At 43.0% G+C, this 25,525-nt stretch overlaps 1 protein-coding gene across 1 annotated transcript in view; it reads right to left on the bottom strand.

Annotated features, from left to right (window-relative positions):
* The window catches only part of LAMC1 (laminin subunit gamma 1), a 78,368-nt gene that overhangs the window by 11,664 nt on the left and 41,179 nt on the right, over positions 1–25,525 (bottom strand). The window contains exons 2-17 of the mRNA XM_072127886.1: positions 17,790–18,094; positions 17,159–17,289; positions 15,472–15,638; positions 13,984–14,172; positions 12,212–12,329; positions 12,019–12,117; positions 10,589–10,725; positions 10,117–10,239; positions 8,086–8,275; positions 6,316–6,428; positions 4,227–4,451; positions 3,630–3,818; positions 3,298–3,543; positions 3,036–3,189; positions 2,711–2,853; positions 2,079–2,257 (exon numbers count right to left, since the gene is read on the bottom strand). Of these exons, the coding sequence (XP_071983987.1) occupies positions 2,079–2,257; positions 2,711–2,853; positions 3,036–3,189; positions 3,298–3,543; positions 3,630–3,818; positions 4,227–4,451; positions 6,316–6,428; positions 8,086–8,275; positions 10,117–10,239; positions 10,589–10,725; positions 12,019–12,117; positions 12,212–12,329; positions 13,984–14,172; positions 15,472–15,638; positions 17,159–17,289; positions 17,790–18,094 (2,708 nt within the window). The remainder of the gene's footprint in view (positions 1–2,078; positions 2,258–2,710; positions 2,854–3,035; positions 3,190–3,297; positions 3,544–3,629; positions 3,819–4,226; positions 4,452–6,315; positions 6,429–8,085; positions 8,276–10,116; positions 10,240–10,588; positions 10,726–12,018; positions 12,118–12,211; positions 12,330–13,983; positions 14,173–15,471; positions 15,639–17,158; positions 17,290–17,789; positions 18,095–25,525) is intronic.

The following is a 25,525-nucleotide window of genomic DNA, read 5'->3' as shown; positions in this document are numbered from 1 at the left end:
TTATCCATAGGGTCTTTAAGCACACCTGAATCCTCAACTGGAAGCGCACTCTTTCTAGACACTTTAGAAACGGCAACATCTACCTTCGGCGCCTTGTCCCAAATCTCTGTCTCCTTCTCAGGAAAGGGGTACTTCCGCTTCATAGCTCTGGGGATAAAAACCTTTTTGTCCGCCTTGCGCCATTCTGCCTGGATAAGGGAGGAAATATTCTCATGGATAGGAAAAACCTTTCTCTTCTTTTCTCCTAGACCCTGGAACATAACGTCTGTTACAGAGCGTTCTTCCTTTTCATCTTCTAACTCCATAGTTGATCTTACTAATTTCACCAGATGATCAATATCCTCTATAGGAAACAGGGGTCTGCCTGACCTGTCCTCCTCTTCTGACTCAGATGATTCTCCCGAACTAGGGCCAGAATCTTCAAGCTGCCTGGAAGTGCCTGGGGAATTCTCTGACCTGAGGGATCTCCTTATTTCTTGCACAGAACTACGTACTTCCTGCTGGATTAGCATACGCATGGATTCAAACAAGGTCGACTGCTCTTGTGCTAACAGGCGCTGAACACACTGGTCACAGTTAGGTTTTAAATAAGAGTCAGGCAGATTATCTCCACAGATTCTACATGCATGATGCTTAGACTTTACAGTGGCTTTCCCCTTACGAGATTCTTCCCTCTAAAATAAGAATCACATAAGACATCATCAGAACCAGTTTAAAGGCATGGTAAGGCCACACTCACCAATCAGCGGACTATCCCCCTACTCAAACTTTACCGTAGCGGTGTCCACCGACTCTCTACCACCTTCATTAGAACTCATCTTATTCAGTGGTGAGGATACAGCTCCTGTTTCATCCACGACTGGAGCAACTCCTGTGGCTGGCTGTGGGTGCTAGAAACAACACACAGGACTCCTGTGTGGGATCTCCTTTTTAAAATTCCCGCCTCTGACGTCATCTCCCATGTGGCGCTGGGCGGCGCGTCACTTCCGGTCGCCACCGGAAGTGGAGTCGGCGCCATTTTGGAGAAGACCACCGCGGGGAGGAAGAAGCCAGCGCTCAGCCGCCCTTCCACACACACGCCTCCACTCCGGATCGGAGGCGTGCCGGAGTCCGCCCGCACCCACAGACTGCGCTGCACCTCGCAGCATTCACCTCTCCACCGCCGCCGAGTGACCACCCTCCGGTAAGCCTCGGCGGGGGACCTGTGCAGCCACCTGGGGGTACCTGGGACTCCCATTCCCCCCTTTCACCGCGACTCCTGAGCCTCACCGAGACTCACTGGATCCCCCGTCAGGGACAGGAAACCACTGAAGGAGGTGGGGCGTACCGCAGAATTTGAAGTCTGGGTTTCCTGTCCCTGGGGGCGGATCCCTCTCTCTGGTTGGGTGCTGTCGTGGTGAGAGGGGGAAATTTAAACAATTTTCCAATATACTTTCTGTATTAATTCCTCACTGTTTGAGATCTCTGCTTGCTGTCATGCTATAGAAAGTTTCTATGTTACTTCCAGTGGAGAGAAATCTGACCCTGGTCACACTGGTGCACGGCTCATTAGTATCACAGAGTAATCAGAGCTGTGTGATATAATGAGCCATGCACCTATGAGTATGGACAGATTTCTGTTCACTGGAAGTAAAGCTTTGTATAGAATAACAACAAGCAGAGATCTAGAAAACCATCAAAAATTGATACAGAAAGTATAATGGAAAATTGTATAACTTTTACTTCCACAAACCATATCAATTATTTGCTGAAAGTGGACAACCCCTGTATTGGAAACCAATTACTAAAGTGATGGGACATTATCATATTTTCAGAATATTCAGGGATGTTGTTTAGTACCACTATGGCATAAAGTCTGGTGTTATACATGGCAGAAGTCATCCACTGCCCCTCAGACTTGCTAATTTTGGAAACTCAATTTTTAAAAGACCATGAACTGTACAAAAAACAAAACAAAACATAGAACGGTGTAGTGTAATGTAATATAGCACTAGCGCCACCTTATGCTTTGATTTAGAACAAGAAAATATATCCTTATCTTGATGCAAGGTCTGTTTTTGGACAAGTCACCCACTCACCTTATCCTTCACCAGTCTGTAGCAGGCGGGGCACTCTTGGCATCCAGGTCCTGAGCGGTTGTAGAAATAGTTTTCTTCACACTGGTCGCAGCGTTGTCCAACAAAACCATCTTTACATTCACAACGTCCATCCTCTTTGCATTGTAAAGTGCGGGAGCCCTCAGGATCACAGTCACAGGCTGCAAATCACAGAAAAAACAAGAAAAAATATCTTTTACTCTGCAAGTAAAGTGTATGATGGAAGGGACAGACATTTAGTAGCCAATACACAATAAGGTAAGAACATCTAAGAACATCAACGCTTAAGAGTTGTGCCACTTCGGGTAAGAAAAAACTGGTCCGACCACTGGTGCCAACTAGTGATCAGAAACACAGGGGCTGCCTGATACATCCCATGCGAATTTAAGGCTGTTGCATATGTCCAATATGCTCTCCATCCGCTTCTTTGCAGGGCACACAAATCCCATACATCCCAGTGATGTCAATTAGGGGGTTTGCACCAGCGTTCAGGTGGGGTCGTAAAACCTGGAGGTCCCAGCAGTTGTTAAAAAGACACTAATCTACAATCCACAGGATAGGGGACAAGTGTATTTAGCAGCACAACACTTAACTATTTTGTCTTATGCACTTACGTTTGCAGCCTTCCGGTCCAAAGCCAAAGTGGTTGGGTTCACATTGCTGGCAGCGCAGTCCACTGATACCCGGCTGGCATTCACACTGCCCAGTACGAATATCACACTGGCCATTTGTAGATCCCAGGGGATGGCAGTCGCATCTAATAAATACAAAACCTATACTTAGACAACCCATTACATTTCCAGTAGTTATCTTAGTGTTACTCATTATCTGTGTGTTTTATCGCTCCTCTGTTATTCTGCCGACAAGTAAAAACAAACCTTAAATTTCATGGAAAAATAACAGAGGGAGGATACACAGCATATCAATTATTACCCTTACCTCTCACATCCTTGGCCGCTCTGTAGGTTGAAGAATCCGGGCTCACAGGCGGAGCAGTCCCTCTCGGTAACATGTGGCAGACACTCGCATTGGCCGGTCACCTGGTTACAATTGCTCTGACTTTTTACTGTGCCATAAGAATTACAACTGCAGGCTGAGATAAGAGTACAAGGTCACCTATGTTATGCACGGGTCACAGACTTAATTTAGATCCATCAGTTTTACGGTATAGCTTAGATCTCAATGAGAGCATATATAATACCTTTGCATTTTTGGTCCGGGGTGGGCCCCAGTGGGTTTCCGTAGAATCCATCTCTGCAGCGGTCGCAGTAGAACCCGGCTGTATTGTAGATACACTTCAGACACTCGCCGGTTAATCGATCACAATTTCCCACGGCGTTGGGATCAATGTTGCTGTTGCATTCGCAGGAACGACATGGACGGGGAGCACCATTCTGACCGAGCGGGTCACCAAAATACCCATCATCACAGAGCTCACATCTCTTCCCTACAAAATAAGGAATAAAGTATAGAACCAGCCAATGGAAAAATTACATTATTAAGTGGAGATAAAAATGTGAGGATGAGTCTCACCTGTAGTTCCCAGAGGACAGTTGGTGCACACCACTTCCTTAGTGCGAGGTACCACAGCACAGCTGGAGCCACCAGGGCACGGGCACGGCTGGCAGTCTGAGCTGGTGCCTGCTGTGCTGTCTCCGTAGAAGCCCTCGCTGCACCTCTCACAATGTGGGCCTGCGGTATTGTGCTGGCAGCTGCACACCCCTACACAACAGAGCAAGAGATTTCCTATAAGCATCTGCAGGTAATATACACATAATGCACTGGACCAATTTATGCCCGGCAGCAAACAGTACAACAATTTTTGCACAGTTTTGGCTGCTAATTTTTAAATGAAATATATATTATTCTGCTGACAGAGCAGAGGGAGAGGGAGTGTAACAGCCTGTGAATTTGCAGCACAGAGGGGTTCTGGTAACAAGCTGCATGAACCCTTCAGACTCATTAGCAAAATTTTAAGAGCAGGTTTTAGAAGGAAGGAGGCCATAGATAACAAATATAAGATCACAGTGACTGTGCCTGGTTAATCATGCTGGATTTTGCTGGTAGATTTTGATTTAAGATGTACAATTAGGCATGCAGATATTTTATATAAGCATAGATATCACTGACCTGTTTCAGGATCACAAGTGTCACTATGTCCATTACAGGTGCACAGCACACACGGGCTGTATGGTCCTAGGTTGGGGTTCTCTCTCCGGTATCCAGGGGCACAGCTTTCACAAAACTGCCCAATGTAACCAACAGGGCAGCTGCACACCTCCACCCATGGTGCAGAACTATCACCTCCGACTTGCAGTGCAGTTACCAATTTTACCTCCTCTAGGAAACCAGCACCTGTAAAGAAAAAAAAAGCAGGATATCAATAATTTGGCCCAAAGCATAAAAAAATAAAGATATTAGGAAAATTCTGAACAACGAGACACGGTGGAGCTGCCCAGCTGCTGCAGCTTATTGTCTCACCACAGGCTTGGCACAACACAATAGCAGTGGACGCTGGAGCCACTTGCCTCTGTATTGGCCGCCTTAAAATCCACTTTGCACGGCTGTCGGTTCCACCAAGAGATGCACAATACACATAATAAAGTACATGAAAGGGGATTTAAGCTGGTTTGTGAGAGAAGCTTTACTATAGACAGAGTCAGATACTACACCAGTGTGTACACAGCAACAGCAGTCAGGTGAAGTCTAGGGAACCTCAGCAATGTCCGGACAGGTGATTTTCAACAAGTGATCTTCCAGAATTTATAAGCAGATGGAGTTAATTTTTTATGAAGCAGAGAGAACCAGTCACACGCCCTGTTATTATTGTATTGTTGCAGTTATTCTAGAACTATATTCTAAAGTTGACAAGTGGGTGTTATTTTTAAGTGGTGTGTCAGCGCCCAAGTAGGGCTCCCAGCGTTCAGACTGTGACCCAATTTATTCAGAATTTTCTAGGAGCAATAATACAGGAACAACATGAAAAGATACATCTGCAGTTTTATTAAAGTTATTGAACTTTACTGGAAAATCTGAGGACTGCTGTAACGGTCCTACTGTCCAGCAGGGCTAGAGGTGCCAAAAAGGTTACATGACCACCAAAGCTAGTCAGTGGCCTCTGCAGACATATGACTGTTGACATCTGATGGCTGCACTTAAAAGGGGTTATCCGAGCTTAGGAAATAACTTAGAGCTGGGCTGGGGCCGGCGCTGCCGATGTCCTGCGCCGTGGTCCGTCTGATCTGTGCCCGGTTTGTTTACAGGGGAGCACAGGGAGCTTCCAGCCGAGGGGCACGGATCAGACTGACCACGGCGTGGGACATCAGCAGAGCCGGAAGCAAGTATGCATGAATTTTTTTTAAAAAGCCTTCCCCAGCACTGCCGTAAATTATTTCTTGAACTCTGATAATCCCTTTAAGGAACAGGGAACCGGAGCAAAACGAGGTTCATTTTCTTTCCGTTGCCCAAGATTTTGTGGCCCATCAAGTGAATGGGATTATAAAGTTAGGGTGAATTCACAACAGTGTTTGGTAGGTTCCATTACACATTCAATTATTAATGCAAAAACAGTGCAGTAGCCTGCGTTTTATCCATTGCTATTAATAACGGATGTGTAATGGAAGATAATGCTATCACCTGCTGATTTTAATTTCCGTTGCACTCTCCTGAAAGGGAACCCCAGAGACATGTGGAAGTTAAAATCTGCATCTGAATCAACACAAAAATTCCAAATTTTACTTGTGGCATTATCATGGATTTCATCCTGTACTTATCATGCATAGGGGGCAGAGCGTACAGTTGCCATAAGTCTCTTTTACACTGTGTCACCTCTATGCTGCATTGGAGAAATGACCTTAAATCTTTCCCCTAATTGATAACCAAGTGTGATCAACAAATATTCCCTCCTAAAACATAAGACTGTGACTAGAGGAGTCTGACCAAGTCCATAACAATGGGCTACACAATGGCAGCACAATAAGGCACTGCATATAGATGAACGTTATAATGTACCTATACAGTCTGCCTCATTATAATGGCGCTCACATAATAGAATAGTGCTGAGAAGCCAGAACTTCATCAAAGGCCGTGACTATGGTAACCATAGCCAGGACCTGGGAATGGCAGAGAGCACTCAGCAGCGGCTCATGGTTATTAGGTAAGAATTACACAAGGTATGGAGGGGGTGAGATAGTAACAGAACTGCAGCTGCGCAACTCACTTCTTTCACTGTATGTCCCACGGATTTTGATAGCAGTAAGATTCTGGAGCATTTTCTGGAATTCAAAAGGTGATACGGATGGCCTCCACGGATAATCTGTCGCCTCGTGTAACCTAAAGGAACAAACACATAGATTTTACATCTGTAATGAAAATTCAGTCCAAGTATCCAGTGATACAGAGACACAATGTGTGATCAAACTGCAGGACGAGCCTAATCTTAGGATATACACGCTAAATGTATGAAAAATAAATCATCCGTGTACATGGTAACATGCCCCCCCCCCCCCCTCCCCCCAAACACAAAACTGGCTTGTAACTCTGCCCTCTGTTGTGTAACATCTGGAAATCCTCCATCCCGTAAACAAAAAGGCAGATTTTAAATGCAATTAGATGTCAAAATATCAAATGCAGCAGGCTCTTTTCCCTCTTTCTAAACAAAAGCAGATGTAGACTAAGTAAAATGTAATCCAACAGTAAAGATTAGTAGAATCCGGGGCCAGGGGCTAGAGAATAATAGCGTTACAAATATAGAGATTCTGATTTTACTGCAAGCATTTACAATGTGAGAGGAGATCTAAAAACCCCTCTACATAGTAAAGATCAAGCATGGTGACTGAGTGGTTAGCACTACAGCCTTGCAGCACTGAGGTCCTGGTTTAAAGTCCCACACAGGTCAACATCTGCAAAGAGTTTTTGTATGTTCTCTCCTTGTTTGCTTTGGTTTCCTCCAGGTACTCCGGTTTCCTCCCACACTGCAAAATATACTGGCGAGTTGATTAGCTTTTGAGCCCCATGGGGACAGGGACCAATTTGGCAAGCTCTGTGCAGTGCTACATAATCTCTATATAAATAAAGAATTATTATTATAACAACAAAACCCCGCACAAAATGAATGAAGTGTAAAGAGGTTCTCTACTTCCAGCAAATAATAGATCGTGTTTGTGTAATGCGAAGTTATACAATTTTCCAATATACTTTCTGTATCAATTCCTCATGGTTTTCTAGATCTATGCTTACTGTTCTTCTATGGGAAGCTTCACTTTATTTACTGTGGATAAAAACCTGGTCATGTGATGTGAGTAATCAGAGTAGTCTTATAATGAGAAGTGCGCCTGTGAGACATCCCATGACCAAGGATTGCTTTTTATCCACAGGAAGTAAACAATGGTGCTTCCTATAGAATGACAGCAAGCAGAGATCTAAAAAAAACTGAAGAACTGATATAGAAAAGTATATTGGTAAATTGTGTAACTTTTCAATATACAAACAATTTCAATTACTTGCTGAAGGTGGAAAACCCCTTTAAAAGGAGATGTGCAGTGGGGTAGTTCTTGAGCATCGTGTAGGTCCTCATGTAAGGAATTCACAAAGGATTGTGGAAAGGAACATGAAATTAGTGTTATTCTTCCGCAACGATTGTAGTGGTAACCCTTTCCTATCCTCAGTTCTGCCGGTCTACACATGAGGCATGCAACAAATTCCTGACATTACTTTGCTCCACTAAAAAAGTGACCATATTCATCTGGGATCCTACAGCCTCATTCAGTCTTATATTTTTACACTGACACTTTCGCCCCCACCTGCAAGAGGCCGCTGGAGCATCACAGAACCTGTCAGCCCCAGACCTCTAGAAAGGAATGTGTTAATGCAACCTCCGCTGGTAAACACTGTCATTGTAATATAAACAGGCTCCTGCTATATATTACTGGATTCAAGTGCTCCCATCATCTCTGGGTCCATCATTATATACTAGGAGGTGGTTATTTACCTGAACACGTATTGCAAAGAGTTTTCACTGGGGTAGGAATTTCCCTGAGCGATCAGCGGCACGGACACCCGGAGTCCAGCACCTTCCAGAACCAGATCTTCAGCGGAAAGACGTGTATCTCGCCGCTCCACCCGGAAACTAAAAGTCAAATTCTGTCCGTAGCTTAGACCCTGATTACCAAGGAACTTTCCTGCAAGAAAGTAGAAATAAAATAATAAAAGATTGTTAGTAAAGCGATGGTTTTCTATCGCTCACATCTAAGTGATGGTCTATCACACGCACTTATATAGAGATGTGGATTAAAAAAACTTTACACAAGTAATGCCATACTATGTAACCTGGCCAACATGTACTATGTATATTCAAATAGAGACCTGATTAATTTAAAACTTGCAACAGGGAACCTCTGAGGCCGGAGAGACACAGTTAAGAATTAATGTTACTTTTTGGCAGATTTTGCTCATGTTTTTTGCAGAATTGGGTAAACAACGTATGAGAATATAAAGAGGAGTTATAAAGCTTCTGCTTGCTGATTCCTCTACTAATTTGGGCCAAAAAGACATGAGAGAAAGTCCACAGATTCCACAGGCCATTGCACTTGAGCGAGTTTAGTCTGACAAACTTGTTCCAAGATTTACCTGGCTGGACCTAGAATCACTTAAAAGGGTTGTTACAAGTTTAGGGGAGAAGGATAGAGGATAATAAGTTGACAGGTCCACTGCTGGGACCCCTATTAATCACAAGAACGGAACCCCCGAGATCTGTGGAATTGGGCACCTGTTCTCACTGTTGGGAGGAGCGGCTAATAATGCACCCTGCCGCGCCGGTTCTAAGGGAGCGTCAGGGATATCTGAGTGCTGTGCACGGCAATCTTCAGCACTCACACAGTCAGTGAATGAAGCAACAACGTGAATGCTTGTCCTGTTGCTCCATTAATGAATGTGAACAGGATTCCCATTCTCCAGTATGTGGGGGGGGGGGGGGGGCAGCAGTCAGATCTACACAATCACCTTGTTATATCCCATCTTGTGCTATACTAACCCCTTTAAATGAATTCAGCAAGTCTGTCCAGTTCAGTGATTCTAGGTTAAATCCACAGAATTCTGCAAGCACATGGAGAAAATTGGTCGGAAAAAAACCTCGCTTGTGGGTAAAAGGCTTACATTTGTCTTCATCCTCCATTGGAACTCTTCAGAGGCTTTTAGGATGCTAAACTACAAACTGGTCCTCATCTGAACAGTGGTAGAGCCTCTATTAATTTAAAGGGTCCTGGGGCCGATTTTAAACACATGGGAGAGAAGGAGTGGTGTAAATTTCTTTATAAGAGACCCGGAGGCCGGATAAGGCTATTCAGGATAATAATCCACCTGTTCATACAGACATGTGGGTGGTTTACAGTCTCAAAAGTCGCTAACAGGTTCTGTATAAGTGATCAGACACAATGCAACTAGGGAATTCTAACTTGAGCACTACCACTGCTGACCACTAGATGTCAGAGCAGCTGACTGCAGACGCTGATCAATGTCATTGAAGGACGGACCCCCAGCAGACCCCCCGATACACATGTAACCACATCCTGACCCACAGACCGCAGTATACTGCACTTAATATTTTGTCTGTCCGGCTCCAAATAACATTTCAGAAGATGAACGAGAGTTCACGACGTATTAATTTCCTGCTGAAAATCAACTCCACACAGCTGGAACAATATGTTTCCAAAATGACATGGGGCAAATGCAAATAACTGGAAAATGTTCTAGAAATTAAGGACAACCCAAAAAAGCTCATATGGTTTACCCTCCACCCTGCAGCATGTTATTTCAGTAATATATTACTGTGTCACATATGGAAACCAGAATGACTGCCTCTGATCAATAGCAGGGATTTTCAGCAGTTAAAGGGGTAGAACATAGCTTTAAACTTATCCAGGGAATTACTTACAAGTGGGGGTCTTATCAATCATAAAACATGAGTCCTTCCCTGTTGATACCCCAACATCCTTGATTAGGGCGAGTCCTCTTTTACACTTACCGGGTGCAATGAAGTAGATGGGAAAATAACTTTCGGATGTGACGGATAAGGAGCTGCTTTCAGACACCCAGGTCAGGGGGTACTCGCCTCCATCCCTCTGCTGTGCCTGCCAGCCATCAGTACCTAGAATGGACGCAAAACATGTTAATTCATTTTATTGCAAGTTCCCAGCTAGAGATAATACAAAGAATCCCATTAATGGTTTCCCAGGAAAGCCCCTTTAATGTAACCCAAAGGATGATATGCAATAATAATACCCAACAAATACCCAGTATCTACAGGGATTAAAACACATAGCAAAAAGAACAAATTTTTAATTTCCATTTAAAATCTGAACATCCTCCTCCCCGGGTTTGTCAGGATGTGACTGTATTAATGTGAAACAGTAGCTGCTGCAGCATAAGAGGGTTTATTAACCATTTGCTTATTATAGAGCGTAGCACAAGGTGACAAAATCCTAGACCATAATTACCCGTCTCAAAAGTGGAGACGATCCTGGCGGCGGTGAAACCTTCAGCACTGCTGCACACTGAGGAATGGCCATAGCAGAAACAGGGGGTGCAGCCACGAGGATTTGAGGCGTCCATAAAAAAGAAACCAGGTTTACATCTAATAAAAAGAAGAGTTATATATGGATCAGTATCCAACATTTCTTTTTCTACAGAGATGGGTTGAAAGGTGAAAGTTACATCCATGAGCTTTTTGCCAACATATAAGGCGGGGGTGGCGAACCTATGGCACGGGTGCCAGAGGCGGCACTCTGAGCCCTCTCTTTGGGCACCCTGGCCATCACCCCAGCATGAAGTTCACCAGATACAACTCAAATAATCTTCCTACAATGATAGATGAATTTGACCTCCTCCTTTTAACTGGGTTGGTGTCCTTGGGAGGGTGAAGGATTGAAAGTTGTCAATGAACAAGGAGAAATAAATTACTGCTTAAATTGCTGTGTTGGCACTCTGCAATAAATAAGTGGCTTTTGGTTGAAGTTTGGGCACTCAGGCTCTAAAAGGTTCGCCATCACTGATATAAGGTTTTAGTAAAAATTAGGAAAAATCATTTCTTGGCAACTACCTAGATATTTACCATATTGGGACATGAGGTGTTTGAATCTATCATAAATAAGCATACCTAGGTGTGTGGTGATAGTAGTTGCAGGACTATAAAAATAAAAAGTGTTTATATTCCAGGATTGCAGCTGGACTTGGGAGAACTCTAGTGCACTGGTGTGTGAAATCTCTTCACTAAGCAAAGCCACTCCCCTCTGAGTAACTGCTGTAGTACTGAAACAGAAGCTGATACAGAAGGGTGAGGGGGCTGTGCATCAGTACAATGAAAACACCACACAAACCAGTGCACCAAGTCCAGAAACAATCATGCTACACTCAACAGAATACAAAAAACGTCACAAATGATCACAAAGATCTCCTGGGCTGATAACCAAACACTGGTTACAGCTTCTTATGGCCAGAATTGCTGAAAGATTACCCTTAAAGTAGCAAATGCTGTTTACTGCAATGTCAAATTAGGCTGAAGATAAACAGATTTAGACAGTGGATCCTGTCATTGTTACAAATGACCTAACCTCTGAATAGGTTATCATTATCAGATACATAGGGGCCCAACATCTAGACCACACATTGTCAGCAGTCCGGCCACACTGTGGTATAAAAACTACTCAGTAAAGAGAAGAAGACTCCTTTCACCGAACAGTGGTGACGCTGAAGAACTGCATCTCTGCTCCTATACACTGCTTCCAGCTCCATCTACAGTAGTTTTTGCATGAGAGGCCTCTCAAAGCTGAGAAAGCCATTAATCTACAATAGACAACATATTAGAGGAACAAGAAACCTCCTCTTAAAGGTGTCCATTCTTTGCTTTTTTTAGATTTTGGTCTCTTACCTTTCACAGTTGAATCCTTCTACATTATCCTTACAGCTGCAGCGTCCGGTCTCCATATTGCAATCATCTGTACTACCGGCAGCATTACATGCGCAGGGTCTATAGATTGGAAGAAGAAACCATTTTCAATATGACTTCTAGGGATATAGCAGGGATATATGGCCTTGGTGCCAATGTAAAATGACTTGGTTACCTGCAACCAGCTTCAGTAAGTGAATGAAAGCCAGGCTGGCATCGGTCACATTTCTCTCCCATGACTCCGGGTTTACAGCTACAACGTCCGTAGTTATCACACTGGGTGCTGAGAGAACCTGGAATTAGGAGCAGGAGATGTGAGCATTTACAGGAGCTTGTATTGTATTCAATAATTCTGGAACATCTTATTCTAGAACATGTTCTGTAAGAAGTTATTGCTGTGCATTTCCTCTGTTAGTTTGTTTGTTGAGAGGTAAAACTATATAGACAAATGGGGGTTACCTATGCAGTTATGTTACAGTCACCAAATATGTATAAACTAACACTATCAATTATTCCTCCACAATGTACATTAAAGTGGTTGTTGTATAAGTGGCTGATGCTAATGCCCATATGTTCTAATGTTAAAGCTGTGTACATGCATATATACAGCGTGTTCAGTCTGATAATTTGCAAACACCATAAATCATGGGGGTATGAATATTTTTGCAATCCACTGTACACTAATTTTTTTTTAGGATCTTGGAAAAATGTCTTTGGAAACCAAAAGTGGAAATACAAAACAAAGAATACTACTTTAAGTCCAATATCGCTGCTTTGTTTCCTAAAATATTTTTGGAGAAATAATTTTAAGGCTGATGAATTCCTCATATTGTCCATCGTTACAGCAGCTGTCTGTGTATCTGGTGAGCACAATGGCTCTGCACTCCAGGTACGGTATATGTGATCCTACAGCGTGAGGATGGAATGCACAGAACCAAAGACTACAAAGCCAAAGGGGGCAGAAGATCAGTGTGAGGTCTCCTTTGTTTAGAAGACAGCATGATGCTTATTTACATTGGAGCGCAACACTCCACACCGTCTGCTCTAGACCAATGTGTTTATAAAGACTTTCCTTGTTTGTTTCAGACCCAGGAGAGATTTTCCAGCAAAGGATGTGAAGATAAGCATCTCCGCAGAGTAAAACAGAGATCTACAAGCAATGGATGCTAAATTATTGTATGTACTGTAACATGTGTATAAAAGGAGCAAACAACAAAACTCAATAAAAAATAATAATAAAAAAAAACTTTTAAAGTGACACTGGCCACCTTAAATGTTTGCACAGGTCTCCAAACTTTCCCGTGCTTAATGTATCTACTTAAAAGGAACACTCCAGTCACAGCTGATTCCATTATACCTTGCACAGGGCCTGAAGGGAGGAGCAGGACTCTAAGTTCCGAGAATACAATGAAAATGAGTCCTGCTCCTTCCCAATGAATTAGCTTTCAATAGAGCATTTCTTCAAGGAAAGTAAGTGATTGTACAAAGTTTGAATATTATCCCCATCCACAACAATCTGATTGCTAGTGGTGCCAGCAGTCAGACCCCCACTAGTCGCAAGAATGTACACCTAGAAACCTAGAAAATGGGGGTCACGTTTTCATTGATGGATGAGATAGTATTTAATGATGGTGCACAACACAATGAAAATGAAGAAAAATTGCTGAGCATAGCGCTCAAGTATCTCCAGCACTCCTAGTCAGTGTCTATGAGAATGTCGGAGATACTTAAGGACTGTGTTCACCAATTGGCGACACTCCTATCAACTAATTAGAACAGGACACCCATTCTCTGGATCGTTGGGTCGGTCCCTCAGCAAGCAGTTTGTTATCCCCTAATCCTGTGGAACTTGGCACAATCCCTTTAGAGGAGTTTGTCCGATATTAATCTAATATCAGCGGACACATGACATTCCATGGAAGTGACTTGAATATGATCTATACGTACCAACAGGGTTACAGTTACAAGCCAGGCAAGGTTCATCGTCATTCTGCCTATAGTAGTTTTCTTTACAGCGCTCACAGTTTGGTCCGTCTGTATTGTCGGCGCACCCAGTACAATGGCCTCCATGTCCGGTAGAGCGGTACAACTCTGGGTCAAAGTAACATTCCTGAGAACGGCCATTGCAATTACAGGCTGTAAAAATTAAACAAAACAGGGGATAAGGGATAAACTCAATAAAAAAGGTTTAAAACAAACAGTCTGTAAATCGGTGTTGATAACAATGTGGTGTAAGACCAGATAGGGGCATCATGTATGAGTAGCCCTATGTGAGCACCATAATGGCTGCAATAGATGCTTACTATAAGATTTACCAGGGTTGCCAAGACATAAATAAATAACCTTTCCTAACAATCAGTCAACCAAATATACATTTACATCAGATCAGTGGGGTAAAAACCCAGAACTCCCTCTATTCATCTGTTTGAAACAGAGATGGCGCTCGAGGGAAAGGTACTTTAATGCTTTACCATCTGGCCCATTTGCGACTCAATTTACATAAGTTTGGCCAAGCTGCAATACACAGCACAGCCACTATGCTATGTACAGCGCTGTGCAGTTTATGATTTGCAGAGGATGCCGGGCTCAAAAACCCAACAATTTAATACTCATGAGCTATTGTAAAGATTTAAAATGTCATGGAAACCCCCTTTAACACCTTCTGAACCAGTGTTTTTTCAGCATTTTTGCCATCTATTTTAATGTTGAAATTTTCAGTTTGAGGGCCTGTTATCAGTGGGACAAATAGTAATTTCTAGTGGCACTGTTTAATATTCTGTGCCACAAACTGGGAAGCAGGACAAAAAAAATTCCAAATGCGGTGGAATTGGTAATAAACCCCCACCCGCCTGCCCAAAAAAAAACAAGCAAACAAACAAACCTGATTTGCCCCATTTACTGCTGGGCTTTGCTTTTATAGCTTTCTCTGTGCAGTACAGATGATTGGCTTGACAAACATGGAGGCACCCGTGTGTATGTTGTTTTATGGGTTCAACTGCTGTACCCAACAGGTTAATTCCCATGGTCAGCGCAGGCACTGATCATGGCAGGTGTTACCTGTATAATACACTGGGCACCCTCCATTTATGTCCATGAGCCCTTTCCATACAGCACTTCACTACCGGTTGTTGTAATTTTACATTGACCGGTCATGAAAGAGTTTAAGTATGGATGCAAGGCTACAAGCTGTTCCTTTTCACCCTCTCAATACACATATTCACCTGCCAAGTGTGCATGTATTTGCAAAAGGGAGAATGGAATAGGTTGCTGCATTCAGAGCAAAGGATCGTGCATATTGAAATCGAACATGCCTCGACCCATTTGGGCAGATAATTCCATACATTCAAAAACATGGAGAAACATCTACGGTAAGGGAGGTGTTCTCCAGTGTTCATGTTGTTGTTTTAAAGTAGTAAATAAAAATGAGTTACTTACGTAAGCACTCATTGGCGCTCTCCGAAGTTGCTCTCCTCCAGGGTCGATCGTTAAAGAAGGGTAAACATTTTTCACAGTCCACACCAAATGTGTTATGCTTGCAGTTACAGACCAGCTTGCTGTACTCGTTGCGCACACATTCGCTGGCGTGGCCGTTACACTTGCACCTGAAAACAACAAGAGGGATTCTGGATGACACAAGTAAACAATACTCAGCGGAGCTGAAAAGGAACTACACCCTACAAATCTTGGCTCCTTCACCAATGTCCTAACACCAACATTGGATGTTCTCATGAGTTACTGTCCAGGAGAAGGTTACACAACAGGAGAATAAGAACTGGAAGGAACGCAAGGACACTGAACACATGCGAGAATACTGAAAGTATCATGGTTTCCAATACAAACAGTAAAGATCTTTAAATGATAAGAAAATGATGGTCCTAATCCCCCAGGCCTGACATCTCTGCTTGTAAATAGCATGAGTGCATGCATTCCCATGTCAGCTTGTAGGGTCATTTTAGTATGACGAGTTTAAGCTGGTGCAAGACGACGCTGATAATGTAGGGTGACCACCCACAGCACAGATGCCTCCTACACCGAGGGTCCACTACAATGCTTAAAGGGGTATTCCCATTACAGAGAATTCATGTCATTCCTATTATGATAAAAAGTTATAAAATTTACCAATATATTTTCTATATCAATTCCTTAGAGCATTCTAGATCTCTGCTTCTGTCATTCTATGTAAAGCTTCTACGTTGACTACTAGTGGACAGAAATCTGACCCTGGACACACAGGTGTACGGCTCGTTATATGACAGAGAGTAATCAGATCTGTGTGATATAACAAGCCGTGCACCTGTCTGACCATGGGCAGATTTCTGTCCACTAGTAGTCAACATAAAAGCTTTCTATAGGATGACAGCAAGCAGAGATCTAGAAATCCATGATGAAGTGATACAGAAAGTATTTTGGAAATTTGTGTAACTTTTTATCATAAAAACAATAACAATTTGCTTAAATGTGACAACCCCTTTAATGCCCACATGTCTACTCTAACATAATAGCAATTCTGGAGCATAGTTTCTTAACTTGTCTTTTGCTATTCCTCCTGGAAATGACACCTGGGTGTAACCATCGCCCTTGTAAGCCCAGCGACTGTACAAAAATGGTCACGGCAGTTTGTCCTTGTCAAAAAAGGACTGAGTAGGGACAAGTAATTGATCAGAGAATGCAGTATTATTACAGCATTATTTAGAGCTACATTTACAAGAGGAATAATAGAGGGAGGGACAGTCATGTAATTATAGCTCCACTTGGGGGAGGAAGGCAGGGGCGTCAATTTTTTTTTTCTGTTAAATGTGTACTTTCCAAGAACCCTACATTGGCCATCGGCAGCTGCTTTAACTAATCAATTGCCTCCTTGGAGAATGGGATGCAAATTAGGAAGAACCAAAGTCTAGAGAGAGAAGCCACTGATTGGCTGAAGAGGGCCCCATGACCCCCGCCGCTTTCAGCCAAACACATGCGAAAGGCATGAAGTGAGAAATGGGAGCCAGGGCAGGGCAAGTGCACATTTTTGTCTTTTTACACTCTACTTCCCTCTTCTACCCGTAGATTGCATTAATGCTGTAGGTCAAAAACACATATGTGAACCACCGTAGATCCACAGGGCATGGGAACTCACCTGCCTCCTACTGCAAAATCAGAAATTGCGTAGTAATAAGATTTCAGCACTTTTGGGTCATTGAACACTTCATCTCCAAATGTATTGAGCCTGTTCAGAGTCACGCGGATATCTGTGGCCGTCACCCAATCCTGCAGGCAAAAAGATTAAAAAGAGCGGTGATGATTAACCAGAATTAGCTCATAGGTTACGTTAAGGGGCGAATGTAGATTTACATGGCGGTCATACAGATGAATGAACCTTAATGTAAAAAGACAGCCCGAATCTGAGTTAGTCTCCTTGCAGACAAGTGTATGCTTGTCTGGGTGATCATACAGCCGTGTGCAGGAGAGAGGAGGGATAAGCGCTCCTCACCCCTCCCCTCTCCTTTAAAAGACTAGCGGTAGATGCCTAAAAGAAGAAAATATAGGACATGTCATAGTCACGGTGCGGTGAGACAGCTTGTTCTCAACGCAACGTGACCGGGCACCATAGTTGTGTAAGAGTTCAATGATGTGGCTCAAATTGTGCGACCGTAGCAATGGCCTCCATATGTTCGTGTACAAGGGGCCTTGGTGAGAGCCACATGTTAGCAGCTTATTCCTGAATAGGCAGCCAAAACTAGTCTATAAATACAGTTTAGTTCATGTACCTGCAAAACAGGGCTGTTGTCAAAGTTGTATGCGCTCGGCCTGCCCTCAAGAGTAGAGAAGGCGACGTTGCCGCCAGTTAAGGGCGAGATATCACTGAATTCATCTGTGCACAGGGCCTGCTGTTCCTCTTCTCCGGTACGGATGAAGCCTCGGTTAATTTTTTGGTACGTGTTCTCACAGGAGCCACTGTAATACTGGTAGGGGATCCACGGACCATCTTCATGCGTCCGCTTGTACAGGGCAAAACTTTCTGGGCGGCTGGTGTGGAACTTTAATCGTAAATACGTGATATCAAAGGACTTTCCTATAAGAAAAAAAAACAGATACAAGGATGATTGGTGGGCAGGCGGCTGTCAGAAACGTTATAATTCAGCGGATGACATGTTACGGGCATTGTGGGTAATGAAGAACAGCACGGACAGGATGAGACGGACACTTCCCCGCTCATTAGAACAGAAGTTAGGAAAATGAGTAAAACAAGAAGAATGCATATGAAAGGCACATGAAATAAAAGATGTGAGGGGAACAAATGAAAGATGAGAGATTCAGACAGAGTGTCAGTGAGAAAGTGCGGCCGCCCCCCACGCAATTATTTCACAGAACATCTGGAACAACTGTCCGGCACGAAGGTTCCCAGGGTGATGAGCACAGCTGCAAACCAGCTGCTCCATTGTTAGTTTATAAAAAAGCATATCCTCAAATACGGAGCTCGCGCCAGGGCCTCTTATCCCTGCTATGTACAGCCCGGCTATCCTAGAGCCACTCTGGCACGGTACATACCAACTAACCAAAACACGTCACCAATTTCTTCATTATGAAAGTATGGCTTACTGATGTTCCAAAAATAAATTATACCCTTGGGGGGTGGAGGACTGGAACGTTGAGTTTAATGACTCATAAATCGCTCATTCACAGAATAACGTGGTACAGCCACATAGTGCATCCTGATCACACAGAAGAAGGATCCTATCTGAGGGTCTAGTTACCTGCTCAATTTGTGTAGCATGTGTTTAGCATACCGTATTTTCGGATTATAAGGCGCACCTCAATAAAAGCCTGCTAAAACGTCTAGGTTCATATATGAGGCGCACCTGATTATAAGGATGATTGACCAGCAGGTGGCAGACCTGTGCACAGTACAAGGCAGCTGTTGTCTGTAAGTGCGGTTCATATATGAACCGCACTGGACTATAAGACACACCTATGATTTATGAGAAAATCAAAGGATTTTTTTGTGCGCCTTATAGTCCGAAATATACGGTAATTACCGCAGAACTGTAGCAACAAATGCTGAAGATGTGCAAAAGCCAGAGAAAAACGCAGAAGTGTTCAACTAAAGCCATGGCACGGAGGAGGACCTCAACCCATATAACAGACTTAAATGCCAAATTATGTAGTAAGAGAGAATGGGTGAATGCATCATTACAAAATGCTATTAAAGATTCTCCAAAAGTTGGACAACTACTTCTAATGGAACTTTATATTAGATATCCCCCAAAAAATTGCTAAGAAAAGAACAAAAATATGTTTTACTGAATCATTTAATATGGTCCCTTGTCCCCACGGCCTGTAGATGGACGCCCCCATATACACGTCTGACTGGACAATCGCTCCCCCAGGTATGGCGCGGCGCCTCCGATAGACACAGATGGTCACAGGAAACAATCTCTCCGCTCCAGGATGTGTGTAATATCTAAACAAAATTCCATACACTCCACTGAGCTGAGGGGGAGAGAAGGAGCGGAGCAGGTGCTAAAAGCAAAAAGGCTGAGAAAGCGGCAGGGGCTGAAGGAATTACTGTGGGAAAATCTATACCGCTAAGGGCTCATAACAGGGGGAATTAAAAGGAAACGGCTCCAGAATTCTCTCCTGGTCTGTATTCCTACTATTCCAGCACAGGCCTGAATTTTATTATTCTCACATTAAAAAAAGTCATAAACACGAGTGTGGGAAATCATCCCTTGCAGTATAGTGCACAGTATAGGATAAGATGTTGTGTTATATTGTTTCACAAAATGATATTTTCTCAAAGAACTGAATGGATATGGATTTCATATAAAATGGGGGCAGCATCTACAGAGAGGGTGAACAAAATTCACTTCACACAAAACTATTTTATCCCATGACAAGGCCTTCAGATAAGACAAACACATTGGCACACTCCCGCTTTTATTCCCCTCATCCCAAAATGTTTCCCAAATCCCAGCTGTCGATGGGGCCAGGGATGAGTCTTCCCTGGCAACAACGACCAATTTCCCTAGCCGTTTCCATCCTGGCAAATCTGCCCTGCAAAGGTAACCAGTTTTGGAGGGAAACTTTCCCGCCAAAACTCATAACATATCAAGTGGGATGACTATAATCCCTCACTATGGTCCAGGCTCTGTATATTGTGGATAGGCCACAAAAGCATAGGCCATCAATATCTGTATTTCAAAACTAATATTTAATAATGAATAAAAGAAATGTTCTATACAAATGTGACAGGATAAAGGGGCATGACATATGGTCCTATACTTCAATGGGCGTGGAAATGATCCGCCATCCACAATTTTCATGGTACTTTTCAGCCGCTTTCATAAAATTAGCCTCTATCTCCACAACATGAACTAAAACAAGTCTCTGGGGAGGATTAACAACGCTTGACTGCAAAGTATACCACAGAAATCATCATCAGCGTCCATGGATGTTTGGGCTGACTACAGCTTAGGGAAATGAACAGATAACCTATCGGTGATGTGAGTGTAGATAGTATGGAGCGGCGGTCTAGCCGGCTGTCGGGGGGGCAGATGATTGTACATAATACAGAAGAAATCTCAGGAAAGTCAGAGCCAGCCGCAGTCACATTATGCTGGTTGTCTCGGCTCGGTGCCCTGTGTAGACATAACCAGCACCTCATTAGGAGACACTGGTCTCAGAATGTGCTATTTGCAGAATCTGACAACAGCCGGCTCCTCACATCTACGTCAGGAGCCAAACACCCCAAAGCAGTCTATTTTCTGACCCGTGAGGCCTGTAAAGTCACAAGCCACACAAGAAAAAGTCCTATGGTCATATAGGAGTCCATAATCCATAAACAGAATACATCCTTTTATAACTAACCCAATTCAATAAAAAAGAGCAGCCAAGAGGCTGCAATTCACATCACAGCCACCAGGTGGGAACACACAGAGATTGTCAATTTGTGACATGTTGCAAAACACATTCATATCATGATACACATCTCAGGAACTGTCAAAATTATCAAGCTTGAACTTCCACACAGTGCCGGCCACAAAACATGGATAATTAACTTGGGTTGTACAGAGAACCCCCTCCCCTCCCCCCCCCCCAAAATGAGTAAATGAAGCACTTGTATGGGCGGAAGGCACAAATGACAGGATGGCTGCCATTGTCTGGTGCATCATCAAATTTTGATTGTACCAAATGTTCTTTCAAGATCAAAGAGATTGACCCTAGAGAAGAACAGCCCGATCCCTCAAATTTGGTGTAAAATAACAGAAATAACAGACACTTAAAGGAAATCATAAGTAAATAGATCGAGCTTCGGCACATATCGATCGCTTCAACATCCGGCTCTCTAGTGAAATATTCACTTATTTAAACAATGTTTGGCTCACACAAAAGAATAAAGCTCAGCTTTCATCATTGAGCAGAACACATCAGCAACAGGGATCTGAGAGTCTTACCCGTACGAGGCTCTATGTCAACTTCTTTGTCCTCAAAAGACGTATTGTATGGAAGTCTGTGGTTTTTAACCTCGCATGCAAAGTCAGTGGGATAGGACGAGTAAAAAGAAAGATAAATATCTATGCCATATGGGTCGGGCCCATTTGTCTTGTTGGCTTAGTGAATTATGGTCCATTTGCAAACAATGTTCTTTGCTAAATGTATTTTGAGAATTATTTGTATCAGGTCACATAAAATAATTATTTACGGTAACTTAAAATGGTATTTTTAAACCAATATTTCCCCATTCGACACACCAGGTTTGACAACTAACCATTTTCTATGCGTGTAACCTCATGCTGCCTAGATGGGAACACTAGCCAATCCTACCAAACGAAACATCACAATCAATGAGTAAAACGTCAATTCCTTCACCAAACCATCTCTCACGACAAACGGCTTTGCTAACCCTGTGCACCAAGTGAATGGAGAGAACAGCTTCTTGTCTCTACTAGCAATGGCTCCTCTTTAGAGACCCAACATCCAGGTTCAGCCAACAGGGTCCGTTTATCTCTACCCCTCTCTCTATGGACATTAGATGAAATCTTTTTTTGAAAAAAAAAATTCTGCATACGAATGGACTTTAGGCTGGCCCTACACTTAGGTCCAAATGCTTATTCACACAGTGGAGTGCATACTTTAGTATGTGGAGTGTAAAATTTAACAGGACAACCCCTTTATTGCCCAATAGCCGCCGACTGGGGAATGTTTGGTTAGACGTAGACTCAGATGGGGGCAAGTTGGGCTGAAGTTCAATCTTTTTACAATAACAGGTACATTCATGGTCATGGGCGGCACGGTGGCTGAGTGGGTAGCACTTCTGCCTTGCAGCGCTGGGGTCCTGGGTTCTAATCCCACCCAGGTCAACATCTGCAAAGAGTTTGAATGTTCTCCCCGCGTTTCCGGGTCCTCCGGTTTCCTCCCACGCTCTAAAAAATACTGGTAGGTTGATCAGATTGTGAGGACAGGGACCAATTTGCCTACGTAATCAGTAGGCGCTATATAATTAAAGAATTATTATTATTCATTCCAAAGTTGGGCACTATCCAAAAGATGAAGCATGACCATGGTCTACATCAGCTAGCGGTATTAGCCATGTTAGTAACATGATCATATCATACGAATTACTCCATGTAAACAGCATATTGTAGTATTGTGCAGAAGCCATGCATGGAGTGCCAAGAACAAGACGCCTGGAAAGGCTATCCTGATCTCCTAGGATTGCATCCGATCCAGTCCTTGGCACTAAATTTATGGCAGATAGACAGAGCTATAATACGGCCATCTGCACAAACTATTGGGGCCAAAGCTACAGAGGCTGAACATCCTTCACTTCCTACACAAAGTATGAGTAAGTTGTAATGTAATATTGCTGGACCATGGCTTCTTAAAAAGGTATTATTCGTACAAGATTTATAAAAATCCTTATATTTCCATTGTAAGGCAGCTGCTTCCTTCTCGCTCTATTCAGCTCGGTTCCTATGTGACTTTAAATGGCATGAATTCCTCTAAGCTCGCTCAGCGGGAGATGAGTAAGAACTGCTGACCATTTCAGCCAGAAATCCCTTACATATATTTCCCTCCGTGAGGCTATGTTTTTTCCTCCATTGTAATGTAAGTTGCCGCAGAGGGACACAGTATATACTGGAAACTTCCGGGTATTTAGGATTGTTATGTTTAAAAAGGATGAAATTTTGTGCCAAAAGCTTCTGCAAACAACCATAATCTCTAAAAACAAACAATGAAGAAACCGATCGAGGAGGAATTTTAGATAAGTGGTTTTTTATGTGCAGAAAATTCCATCGCACCTTATAAGACATTGGCTCTTAAACATACAGAGCGTTTTTAGGTTAACCCCACCAGAGCTGGAGTTGCTTAGGTTAGTCTAGTACAGTATGCAATACACATAACAGCCACATTAAAGCTTGTATCCTGCATAGCCTTTTTTCCTATTTTCTTTTTAATCAGCTGTTCATTTTTGGGCAAAAGCCAGAAGGGGTTTCCGGGGCAAGAAGAAAACTATTTTGAACGATTCTTTCATAATTTCAGCAGATTAACTGATTGGGTAAATTCTGCATCCATTACGCTACCTTTCTTTTGGCTTATGAGGTTCCCTAGTGACCACATTAATCTTATAGAGTAGAAGGGTTCAAAAAGACTTTAGTTAAGTTGCCACCCCCCTTCAACTAGTTCAAAGAATCAATTTTGGAGTGTTCCCAGTTCTCCACCGCAAAGCTAGCCACCAACCTTTGGAAGCTGTCCACTTACAGTCATTGAATTACCATTGATGACAAATCTCTATGTGCAGATATGGTCGGGAAGTGCATATGAACCTCATAGAGGGGATAATGTTGATGTCTTGCAGTAGCTTATCATGAGGGGAACAATGGGATCATGCAGGAGGTCCCCAACACCTACCAGCAAGGCAGAATCAGACGCATCCCTATGCACATAAGTAGGCCAGTTTTGTTGAAATCTGCAAATATTGTAATTTTCTGCAATATTGTATTTCGTACATCTATGGCTTCATTCACACCGGCAAGTGCTCACCTGGACAGGATCCCAGGAGTAGCATAGGGCCAGGAGATAGGGGGGGCTGAGCACTCCTCACCGCTCCCCTCTCCATTGAGGGCAGATCGGTTGCAATGCAAACCTGGAGAAGTATAAGATATGCCCTGTATTTTGTGGCTTGGCGAGACACCGAACAGCGACCAGTTGCCATAGACCTACGACTATGGGGTCCATGGTCTGGCTGCACATGCAACCTGCTGTTCTTTTCACTGCTCAACCCCTACGGCACGGATGGAAGTAGTAGAGTTACTAGACAGGGAATGAAGTGCAGTGCGCAACTTGCTGCTCCATTTATTGGGGTACAAAAGACCCTGGTTCTTGTGACCTATTGGAGACCACCCACAGATCAGCAAGTCATCCCATATTCTGTGGAAAGGAGAGAACATCATGTGACTGGACAACTCCTTTTTACCAAAAATCAAGTGCATCAAACATCACGCCAGAGATAAAGCCATCTGCGGCGGAAATAAACTGTAAAGGGATCTCCCATCTAAAACTGATGCAATGTATGAACATACTGTACCCCAATTGTACAATTTAGACTTAAGGCCATTGTGTTCTTCCCCGCTGCTCCCGTATGTACTTGCTTTTCCATTAAACACTTGGCATTTGCATGTATAATCCGACAAGTTCCACATTCTGAACTAAAAATGCAGACAAAGATCAGACACGATTAAACCTGTGTGATAAAACTGGCTTAGGGTTTTTTTTTTCCCCGAATTTTGATGCCTTTTTTCCACAGACGAGAAATCTAAGACTTCCTAGACGAGTCTGAACAAGCCCTACAAAGTTATCTAAAGATAGCAGCACTAAAAACCCCACAGATTTCTGCAGATCTTTCCACTGGAACATTCAGGTTTGGATCAGATGTGATACATATGATGAGACATGGCAACGGAATCCATCATTCTTCCCATGATCCTCCCTGCAAATACACCCTAAAAAAAAAGTAAAGAAGAAGCATGTCTGGGGTTCTACACATGGAATAGAAGCCTTTATAGGATCACTCGCAGTTTATGGCGTTACACAGATGTTTCATTTATCACCAGCATAGGAAGTTATGACTTAACCATGAAGGTCACGGCATCCCAGAGGAGGAGCAGAGACCAGAGTACTTTAAATAATTGTAAAATGTCATTTGTTTTTCCTTGATCCCAATAGGGCCATCATTTATACAGCGGCATGCCATGTACTCTGAACCCATGAGAAGTCACAAGTTACGGTTTTCCATTGTATAAACTAAACATGTTTCTTTTATAATCTGTATAAAAGATAATAAGGTAAAAGGGACTTTTCATGGGGCGCGATTGAAGTAAAAAAAAAAAAAAATAAAAAAAAAAAAAACTTTGCTTCAGAGTTATAAAGCAGCAAAGAGTCTAGAGATTTTGATTTAGGCTTCTAAATTTTCTCAATGCTTGTTTAATTTGGCTTTATTAGG

This window comes from Engystomops pustulosus, chromosome 10, assembly GCF_040894005.1.
Source record: "Engystomops pustulosus chromosome 10, aEngPut4.maternal, whole genome shotgun sequence".
NCBI lineage: Eukaryota > Metazoa > Chordata > Amphibia > Anura > Leptodactylidae > Engystomops > Engystomops pustulosus.
Note: the sequence above shows the minus strand (reverse complement) of the source record. Positions and strands in the feature narration are given on the sequence as shown.